Source organism: Mercenaria mercenaria, unplaced genomic scaffold (assembly GCF_021730395.1).
Source record: "Mercenaria mercenaria strain notata unplaced genomic scaffold, MADL_Memer_1 contig_1073, whole genome shotgun sequence".
In the NCBI taxonomy this organism is placed as follows: domain Eukaryota; kingdom Metazoa; phylum Mollusca; class Bivalvia; order Venerida; family Veneridae; genus Mercenaria; species Mercenaria mercenaria.
The window spans coordinates 41,597-53,163 of record NW_026459044.1 but is presented as its reverse complement, the minus strand read 5'-3'; the positions used below and the strand labels follow the sequence as shown (position 1 = coordinate 53,163).

Genomic DNA, 11,567 nt, shown 5'->3' with positions numbered 1-11,567 from the left:
ATTGATGAAAATAGTTCAAATGGAACAAATATTACTCAAATAACGGTAAAATAGTTCTTATCGTTTTAATACTTGGCTACACTTTGCGGTAGACATGTTATGAGACACTAAAAGTTTTGGCGAGAGATACTTTCTCTCAAGTTTTCTTTCATTGTGGTTGTGTTTTTGGCATTTTCGGAAATGAGAAAGAATGGAGCTTGTTTTAATGAAGTAAAACCCGCTGTCAGTATAACATTTCAGCAAAGCAATTTTTATGTGGTTTTATAGTGATAAGTGTGATAGCAGATACTAGATTGCTTTCTACTTAGATTAATTCTTCAAAGTATATGCTGGTTTTAAGTGGAGTATGGCATGTCCGTTAGTGTGTCGGTCATGCTTCTCGTAGGCGTATCTCCGAAACAGTTTAACGGATTGACATGAATGTCCACCATGATAATACAGCGAAAATTGCGTACTGGTATGGCAATGTTAACTTCTTGTCTGCTCAACGTCTTCTAAACCACTGTATGGACTTTCATCAAACTAACTTCAATTGTTTACCTCATCAAGACAAGGTGCAGAGCGCTTAACTCGGACCACTAGGTCGAAGGTCAAGGTCACATTTTGAGACCAAAGTTCAAATAGCTTTATTTCTAACTGTCTGACTGATTTTCAAATAATTACACCATGACAATACAGTGCGAATCATACATGACTCAGACCATTAGGTCCAACTTAAAGGTCAATGTCACGCTTAGATGTCAAATGTCAAACACTTAAATTTTGTGTCCGCCCAATGTCTTATATAACGCTGGAAGAATTTATTTAAGGTGGAATGCGCCTAGAAGGTATTGGGTTTCGTTTCGAAATGTTGATTAATATAAAATTCAGCATATTCCTCATAGACTTTTTTGATATTTCTGTAACTTTTTTCTCTGCAAACCTTCAAAAACGACAATTGGCGTCCATTTTTGATGAACCGCGATTTCACGTCCGTCAGACGATTTTTGTAAATCGTTCTGTTCATTCTACTAAAATCGATTTGCTTGTTACTCATCATATTTTCATTTAGAAATGTCTTTGAAATGGTGTATAATTTATGGAGATCATTTTAACGTAAAAGTCGATATTTACGTTAAAGTGATGTCAGAGCGACAAATATGACGTTGAGTTTCGAATAAAAATTTTGCTTTAATCTTGTCTCATGTAAAACCTGAACGATAGAATTTGAGAAAAAAATAATATGATGATGAAACTTTTATTTAGTCCCCTACTGGTTGAAAACCAGTTTCGGGGACTAAAGGAATGCGCTTTTCCGTCATTCTGTCATTACATAATTCCGTCCGTCCGTGCCCGCGAAATGATGGTTAAGTGACTGCATAACGGTACTTTCTCTTTGATGTCATTCATTCCGTTCTGTTTATGTGACTATTTTTCTTTTTATGTGGCTGTTAGAACAATAGAGAGAACAATGGGGGAGTCACATAAAGACTGTTTCGTTAGAACTTCCGTTCGTCCGTCCGTCAGCAACTTCTTGTCCGGTCCATAACTCTGTTATCCATGAAGGGATTTTAATACTTCTTGGCACAAATGTTTTCCATGATGAGACGACTTGTCTTGCGCAAGACCCGGACCCCTACCTTAAAGGTCAAGGTCACAGTTGGAGGTCAAAGGTCAACAGGGCTTTTTTCCTGTCCGGTCCATAACTCTCCCATCCATGAAGGGATTTTAATATTATTTGGCACAAGTGTACCTCATAAAAAGACGATTCGTCATACACAACTTTCAGACCCCTAGCTCAAAGGTCAAGGTCACACTTAGCAATCAAATGTAAGCATGGCATGAACAGGGTCTGCTTCGTGTCCGGTCCATAACTCTGTCATTCATTAAGGGATTTTAATATCACTTGGCACAAATGTTTCCCATGAGAAGACGACGTGTCATGCGCAAGACCTGGACCCCTAGCTCAAAGGTCAAGGTCACAATTGGTGGTCAAAGGTCAACAGGGCTTTTTTCCTGTCCGGTCCATAACTCTCCCATCCATGAACGGATTTTAATATTACTTGGCACAAATGTACCTCATAATAAAACGATGTGTCATGCACAATTTTCAGACCCCTAGCTCAAAGGTTTTTATTACTGGCCGGAGGGAAAAATCGATACCACTTTTCTATGGTACAACATGCATGTTACATTGAATTTTTAGATGTATTTTGACCTATCTCTACCTGGTAAAAAGTTTTGTGTGGACTTGTAATATATTTTTTTCTTATAGATTTTATTTATTAATTTCCCTTTGTTGTTACTATAGATAACTTATATGATAACTTTTTTATAATTGGCCAAAATAAATACATATGAAAACAACTGTAGGTTTTTATGTATGCAAATTTTAATCCAAGCGTTTTGTTATAACATATTGTATATATAGTACAATATTGTTTATACATCATTGACATATATCAATTCATTATGTTATACTGCAGTAGAAACAATTAGGTGCCTTTCAGTAGAGGACTTTGTATTGCATGGCAATGCTTCATTCACTTGTTTTTTATCGATTTATGAAATAAAATTATGGGGTCACCGAATTCATTTTCGCGTAAAACTATATTACGCTACCCCTATCCCCAAATCACAACATAGCTTAGTTTACGTGTTTTTCTGAAATATCTCTTTTCAAATCTTAGTATTTTACAGTCTCATTCATCAAAGGCTCATTACAGACGTGAAACGTATCTTGGTACTTGAGAAAGAGGGTTTTCTTTTCAAAAGAAGTCTTTATAACTTTAAAACTGGCGATCGGTGCGAAATGCATAAATTGTTTACCTTATAAGTCAAGCAGATGTGTGGCATGTACAAATCAGATGACGAGGTAAAAGGTCAAAGTCACACTTGAAGGTCAAATGTCAGATAGCTATATTTTAGATTGTTTAATTAAAGTATAAAATATGTTCTTTAATTTGAGGTGGCAATTTAGAGATTTTGCTCAGCGAATGTGAAGTTGGTTCCTCAGTACATAAAACTATTTTTGCGATGTAAGTAAACACAATGGTTTATTAACTGAAAGCTGAGTGTTTGTTAACTGAAAGCTGACAAACGCTCTATTACTACGTGACATATTTTATGTTAGTTCGTGAGATTTTCTTTTTCAGGCAACAGACGCGGATATTTCTCCTATGTACAACACCTTATCGTACTCGATATCCGGTGGTAATGGAAGGTTAGGTTGTTTTAATTAATTCTTCGATTTAATGGGGTGTCTTAATTCAATAATATGTTATATATCTATTATTCTAATTTGTCTTTATTTCATCCATGTTCATTTTAATGAACTTACTGTGTTTATTGTCTTTACACATACAAATTGTATTTTTATCTCTAACATGATGTTGGAATTATTCTAGATCATTGTCTTTAGTGATATGAATAGCACTGTTATCCCCAAGCGGATTATTGTTTTCTCTTACAGTGTGGAGCATCCATTGTTTTAAAGACATAAATTAAACTGTTATTTCTAACAAATGTCTGTTTACTATAAGATCAGTTCAAATTCTGTTTTGAACGATGGCTTTTTACTAAAGTAAATACATAACTGGCCTTTTTCTATATTCACCTAAATCGGAAGCTTATAAAACCCTGCAGAATGTTTCTTCTACTGTTTCTTATTCTTTTGGCCTCATCTGTCAGATACTTTTTAATTGTATCGTATTTCAGATTTATTGTTGATAAGACCACAGGGGATATTCTAGTGAAGTGTAGTAACTGCACTGCCGAACTTGACAGAGAGAAGCAAAATATTTATTACTTGACCTATACAGCTAAAGATGTAGATGGACGGAGCGATTCTGCATCACTTGTTATCGAGCTATTAGATGTAAATGACGAAACGCCTGTATTCTTGAGTTCGTCATACAAAGTTATCATAGATGAGAATGATGAACAGTATGTGAACAAAACGCCTTTAATAAAAGTCGAGGTAGGTTAAAACTATAAGTTGAAATGCATTAGTTTAACTTGTTTCAAAAACTATATTTCGTAAACCAGGACCGTCGAAACGGATCTGAAAAAAAACTGATGTTTGACTCACGCAAACTCACAAGTATCTTATCGTTGAATGTTGATTTCTTATGTAGACAACCCATAACATCGCTTCAAAAGCAAATGTAATCAGTTATGACGATCTTAGCCGGTATGTCAAAGAGAAGGAATTGTTTCCTGACAGAGAATAAACCTAATCCTGACATGTTTAATTTCTATTTAATGAAACAGTGTAAAAAATGAAACTGTCCAATTTTCACGATTAATCCGCCATACTTAACACCTTTTCTCTTTCTAAGACAGTTAAACCATGCCCTCAGAATAGATTTACATTGACCAAATATTTATCAGGAATAGTAAATCACTTTATGGAGATCGTTTAAGATCGTTCAGTATAAGTAGTATAATGACGGTCATACTAGCTACATGAAAACGAATTTTAGTTCCTGTTTGTTTGTTTTGTTTTGTTGGCTTGAACGTCTCACTGACACAATTATTGGCCATAAGGCGATTTCCCAGCTTTCCCACCTTCCGTAAGCCAGCTGGATGGTTTCTTTACATAATGAATTCAACGCCCGGAGTGAGGCTCGATTCCACACCGGTGAGGGGCAAATCACCAGCAACCTCAACTACTCGGCCACAGAGGTCCTTTAGTACTTGTAAACTTTTTATGATTTTGACATCAAACCTCCGAAACACACGTTATAAGAACGGGTTACTTATATCAAGATAAATCACAATTCATGGATTTTTAAATGAATGCGTTTTTTTCCATGTATAGGCACGCGACAACGATAAAGCAGATACAAACAACAGTGCAGTTGTGTATAATATCACAAAAACTTCAGTGGCAAATTTCTGGACAAACTTTACAATTAATCATACAACAGGAAAAATATATCTTAAGTCTGCGCTGGATTATGAGAGACTAATAAATTCGCGCGGTGAAATAGACATTACTGTCCAAGCTTCAGATAAGGGTAACCCTCAGCTAAGTAGCAGTGTTATTGTTACCTTAAATGTTCAGGTAGGTATATGATATACATGTATGCTTTATCTGATTGAAACGTTTGCTATTTACTTTCAGAACTTTTTAGTTAAATTAGTTAATAACTTTATTTAACTCTAAGATTTGTTTAATGTTTTGATAATATCTTTCGTTTATCGCATGTTTGACGTCGCGGACGTGTAATAAAGCCATTACATAAAATGATAATACACTAGTGTAATAAAGCTTTGACGTCGACGTCATTTATTGTATAAGCGAGGTCGGTCAAATTGTCTTGTTTGTGTAGTAAAAGAAAGTCGAATCTTTGATGTTTCGACAAGAAAGGCTAACATGTGATAAAAAGAATATTACATTTGTGACTTTCCACATTGAATTTATTAAACTCGTTGAATAAAATTGATAAAATGCTTGGCAAAGTCTCGCATTCTATTATTTCATTCAACTCGTTTAATAAATTCAGTATGAAAAGACACTCATGTAATATCCTCTATATAAACTTTTTAATATTTTCATATGATAGGTAATATGACGACAATGTTTGTGTAATAATGCGTTAAGTTTCATTTAAACATCAGAGTTAAACCGATTCAACTTTTGAATTATGAAACATTATATATTTTAAGGACATGAATGACAATCAACCAACGTTCAATTGCACTATGTATAAGGCCGAAATCAGAGAAGATGCGACCCAATGTAAGCACACTTGATACCAAGAGGTTTTATTCTAAATGACATCGGACGATTTGATATGCATGTATTCATATATTTACCATGACATCAGGAGTTTTAACTGACCAATCAGAGAGCTGTATTTTCAAGTACCTGCCAGTTTCCACTTGGGTAAAACTAAGTATTTTAATGAACATATAGTGACTTAATTAATATCACATTATTTCAGAAATCAAATAGTGATTTTGATTGCACATGCCACAGATGGTGCTACAAACTAAAACATTTTGAAGTTTCATTGAAATAGTATAGATTTAATTTTGACTTAAGTTTAAAGTTTGGTATTGTATACAGATTAGTAAATTAGTATCATTCTGCAATGTAAAAATTATGAATTATTAGACTGACATAAATGTTTCGAGCCGCATAATGAGTTTGATTAGAAAATACATAATTTAAAACACATTCAGTTTAAACGACATGTCATAAACATGAATTAAATGATTGCATTTACGAGGGATGTCCAATTCATTCGTATACATTGGGTTGATGTTCCCATGCTGAAATTATTTATCCTTCCTTGCAGTTTCACTGACATTCAAAAATCTTTATTCTTTTTCGTTGTTTACCTTGAGTTTAAGACATATATTTTGAAATCGCATGCATACATTTTATAGTACCCAGTGGTATATAAATGTGACACTCGTATTGGGTAATGTACATACATTTGTATGTGTTGTATTAAGCACAATTTATAGTAAAGCTTGTCTATCATATGACATAGTTTAACTTCTACACAGAAAAATATACATCTTTGCTAGTTTGCATTAATCTCAGGTGAATTAGGGAATGCTAACTACAACAATATGTAGCATTTACATAACCGTTGCGTATAAGTGGTCGGCGAAGAAGGCCAGTACAAGACTTTTTTCAGAATCTCCAATATGTTTTACATGAAAATATATTAATTCAACACCATTTATATGTATATTTCTTGAACTTCATGATGCAGTCTGTGTAGTGTACTCATGTAAGTATTTGTAACTTGTGTTAAAATGTTTTCACCCTTTTTTTGAAAAATGATATATAAAGTCAACTATTGTATTCCATTTTCATAGACACACCAGTGGAGCAAGTTTTTGCTACCGACGATGATGGCACAAATCGGAACAAAGACCTAAGTTACATTATAATAAAGGGTGGATCGGATAGATTTACAATCAATGCAACCTCGGGATTAGTCAGTGTCCAGTTAGGGGCCAGGTTTGACAGGGAAACTGTGCCTAACTATAATTTGACCATTTTTGCAATTGACCAAGGATATCCACCTAAAACTGGAACTACAACACTGTCTGTTGATCTGACTGATGTCAATGATAAATCGCCAGAATTCAGTCAAAGTGAATATTTTGCGACAGTTATAGAAAACGCTTACTCTTCATCGTTTGTGAACAACTGCTCGGCTTCAGATGACGACTTAGATAAAGAATTAAAATCTAGTATAACTAATAAAGCGGCATCAGACGAGAATGGAAAGACGGTTAACCAGTCATTAGTCTCTGTAAGTATACAAGATTTACCTGAAATAGTTATATCCAAGTCAAATAGCTATATGAGACAGCAGTTTGTTCAAAACTGCCTCTCAAATAAATACCCTCTGACCTTTCTTGTATAACATTTCAGAGTTGAAACTCTGCATGTACAATGACAGTTTCAATCAACTGTTAAATTAAACCGTTGAATCATATTTTCTGATTATCAATTTATTCATTTATTTCTCTCTCATCAGCATTAACCGTACCTACAAAAGTCAGATATTTCTACTGTTGGGTATTTTCAGAAATGAACATATTATTATTGATTTAAACAAACAAGCTCCCCAGTGATCGATCAATATGGGAATCACAATAAATCATATATAATATGCACCTATATACAAGTAAGATAAACATCTCATTTTAATATGAAGTAAAGCATATTAAATTGCTGAAAGAACAAATTCGTTGATTCCCTACTCTATTTCTATTCTATTTAAGTTATGAAAGTATAATATATTTTTACTATGATATCCCTAGGCTTTGAGAATTCTGAATTGATATGCCTATAAAGTTAGAATGAAGGACATACACTCAAGCGTGGCATTGTGTTTGATATATTTGGCGTGTTATTAAACTGATATAAACTGATTCGGGGAATATAACCACATATCTGAAACCTTCCGGCTTGCCAAATATGTCATACCTTTGGTGTCCTTCATTTTTTCCATTCCTTGTTTCTCTACAACGATCCTTGTTATACAGTTAATATCCACAAATATCTCATAGTTCTAATTTTATGATGAACATAACGATAGTGGAAATTAGTACTGCATATAAACACAGGGTATTACCAGATTTTTCTACGGCCTAAACGAAAGTGCGTTTTCCGAACTTGACTAACAGATAAAGCCAGGCGAACTTTTGAAATCAGTGAAATCGCCGGGGTTTTGAAGGGAAAGGCAATAATGTTCTCTGCTAATTCTGTCTGCTAGGATTTCTTGAATCAGTTATTATACAAGTGAAAGAATTTTCAAAATCGGTCTAAAAATGAGAAAGTTATAAGCATTTAAATATTGGATCAAAATTGCTGTCATTTTGTTTACATGGCAACAAAAAATGGCGGATTTATTGAATTTCTACATACATATCTGAACTGTATTCACTTATTTCTGTAAAACAATTTTACTACCATTTCAAGCTATAATGAAAGGACTTACCACGTTTTACATCATACATTTAAGAAACATACTAATCTTTTGAAAAAGGTTATTTGCTAAATAAAAAAAATCAGTGTGTAAAGACGTCATAAACACACAAAGTGGCTGCCTCCATGATCAATTATTTTCTTAAATTTCAAACTACCATATCTTTTTCAATAATTATCCAATTTTAGAAATTCTTTCAGAGTTATGAAAGGCTTGGGGATTGCTTTCATATAAAATCAACTTACTTTCAGGCTTTCCTTGCCCTTTAAAAACAGACAACAACAAATTGCAATTTTTAATGCGTTCTACGATGTATGCTTTTAAAACCCCAGCGTTTTCTCTGATTTTAACATTTCAGCTGGTATTATCTGTGAGTCAAGTTTGGAAAACGCACTTTCATTCAAGCCATTACTATATAATCGACTACGAAATTCGATACATTTCTCATTTTCTGACATTTCTTCTGTTTGCAATGATTTTTGTAAATGATTGAAGAACTCATTTTATTCAATATTATCAGAGAGCAGATAACCGTTTATAAGCTCACGGTGAGTTTTTCTGATTGCTCGATGTCGGTGTCCGTCTGTGGTCTGACATCTGTCCGTCAACATTGCGATAGAGGCTGTATTTTTCAACTGATCTTCATGAAATTTGGTCAGAATAATAACCTTGATAAAATCTAGGATGAGCTTGAAAATGGGTTATCTGGGGTCAAAAACTAGGCCACTAGGTTAAATCAAAGAAAAACCTTGTGTATGCGATAGAGACTGTAGTTTTGGATTGATCTTCATGATTTTTGTCAGAATGATAACCTTGATAAAATCTAGGTCGACTTTGAAAATGGATTATCTTGGATCAAAAACTAGGTCACTAGGTCAAATCAAAGAAAAACCTTGTGTATGCGATAGAGGCTGTATTTTTCAATTGATCTTCATGAGTTTTGGTCACAAGTGATTTAAGGTAAGTATATCGCATTGTCACATTTTGGAGAAGAGTTCTGATGTTATATGAGGGTTGGATATAAATTTTGGTGTAAGCTTACGATTTCAAGAGCGGCCCCGTCACCTGGATTGTTTTGTGGGACAAATAGGACAGACAAATAATTTAGTGAGTTTTCAATAATAATATTGTAAGTGTTTCTTGGCCGTATGGAAAAGTGTCGGCATTTGAGGATGTTGCGTCATGTGTGGAGCGGGCATCAATCTTAGTTGATTACACGGACAGGTGGTGCCTAATCGCTACTTGTGTTAGTTTGACCACAAAAACATGGATTGTGTGAAAGATATAACCAAACTGCTCCTTAATGATAAGGTGTGCCGTTCTTATGATCGCATGGATAAAAGGATGGATTGATTACTTGTTGACACGTTTTGCTATCAAGCGGATGCAAGTGATCATGAAACCTGTAAGACTTTTTAGAAACAGAAGGCAGATTGGATAATCATCACAATTTTTACAGACACTTCTGTCTTATCATCTACAATGTTCAAGGTGATTGCACGATTAAACTGGTAGCCTCTTTCAATAAGGGTCTAGCTAGGTTCTTACAAAAATGAATAATGATTTAAAACGAACGGTATAAAAAGTCTGCATAATCACTTTTTCATGGAAGGTATTAACTGCGGTGAAGACATGTGAGCATTTTGGCTGAATGGTTTTCTTCGGTTGATGGGCCAGATAGGCAAGGAGCGTTGCGCGCGCGTAAAGGCCTTAACTTGCCATTAATTCTTCGCAAGGGAATGTATCTGGTGATATGTCGGGGAATCCTTCAGACCGTTAGTGCACATGTTGAGTTGTGTTGATACATAATGATTGAGAGTGATTAATATATGTTTTACTTTCGTATAATAAAAAAATTAAAATTACCCATACTCCTTTTTAGCGGTTGGACACGGTGAATTGTGTTTGCATTTAATTTGGAATATTGGAATGGCACTTTTCTGTGTGCCAGTTCTTTCATTTCATTATTTCAACTTGATGTTACATGTCCCATGGATACAGGGCTAAGACACGTTTTTAATAGTGTTACGCCAACCAATACACATACATATTGTTCAAATGCTAAGACCATTGCAGTGCATACACAAATGCTGCTTAAGACTTTTAGCCAGAAATGGACACTAGATCAGGAGGGTGTAAGTTCGAATCTAGGAGCCGAGGTTAATGCCCTCCATAATTACTGACCATGTTCAATTATTGTGTCTAAGTTTATCAGTGTACGTCTTCTCCATGATCATAAGCGTACGTACTTAACTTTTATTTTTATAGTATGAGAAAAAAATTTGCATCATCTTTTCATTTAAAAAAATATTTCCAAAACAGCATTGATTATCTTTGGGAATAATCATATACTTTGCACTGTACTTTAAAGATTAAAATGCTTATTTCCAGTTACCGTGTAACAAAACGCCAGTTACTGTATATACGGAGATTCACGCAACAGATGAAGACAGCAATGCAAATGGAAGAGTAAGTTACCTGATGGAGGTATGTATAACACGTGATTAAGGCAATACATTACTTAACTGATTGTATGAATTGTTTTATATTTTCCGTGTTCTATAAGTACATATGTTTAATAACATGAATACAACTATCATGTATTTATATTTAGACACACAGCCGAGTCATTTACGGCGAAACTAGTTTGTGACTATTCTATTTAAATTTAAGAAAATATAAGCAAGCGTGTGAAGTCATTTTATAATTTTATATATATATATATATTTATATATATATATATATATATATATATATATATATATATATATATATATATATATATATATATATATATATATATTATGTGTTGGGTACCTTGAACTAAATGCTTCAGTTCAAAAGATGAACAGCCTATTATTAAGACGTGATTTACTTACTTACTTCCTATTTCTTAAGTTATAATAGCATGGAATATGTTAAATTTAATTATTTTAAAAGAAATGCATTTTCTAAAATGTCCCTTCAGGTTAAATAACTGAATTTCAAAATGTGAAGACTTGTAAACACAAACAATTCATAATGTTGCTGTCTGAGTATTTAACCACTTTTTGTTTCTTTTATCATTTCTTAATGTTGCAAAAACATGTTATATCTTTTTATTTCAGCCTAAAGCACAGGTAG

At 33.8% G+C, this 11,567-nt stretch overlaps 1 protein-coding gene across 1 annotated transcript; it reads left to right on the top strand.

The window, feature by feature from the left end:
• Positions 1–3,139: 3,139 nt before the first annotated feature.
• Positions 3,140–10,970, top strand: LOC128551419 (protocadherin Fat 4-like). The gene is made up of 6 exons (XM_053532269.1): positions 3,140–3,202; positions 3,697–3,958; positions 4,802–5,047; positions 5,653–5,725; positions 6,820–7,262; positions 10,836–10,970. The coding sequence occupies exons 1-6, from the start codon at positions 3,159–3,161 to the stop codon at positions 10,950–10,952; spliced, it is 1,185 nt and encodes a 394-aa protein (XP_053388244.1). The 5' UTR covers positions 3,140–3,158; the 3' UTR covers positions 10,953–10,970.
• Positions 10,971–11,567: the final 597 nt, after the last annotated feature.

What these genes read in the sequence shown, in the direction of transcription:
- LOC128551419 (XM_053532269.1), top strand. Translation starts at nt 3,159, where the DNA reads ATGTACAACACCTTATCGTACTCGATATCCGGTGGTAATGGAAG. An exon ending in CAGAGAAGATGCGACCCAAT is followed by an intron (nt 5,726 to 6,819) that starts GTAAGCACACTT and finishes CCATTTTCATAG; the next exon opens with ACACACCAGTGGAGCAAGTT. An exon ending in TTAACCAGTCATTAGTCTCT is followed by an intron (nt 7,263 to 10,835) that starts GTAAGTATACAA and finishes GCTTATTTCCAG; the next exon opens with TTACCGTGTAACAAAACGCC.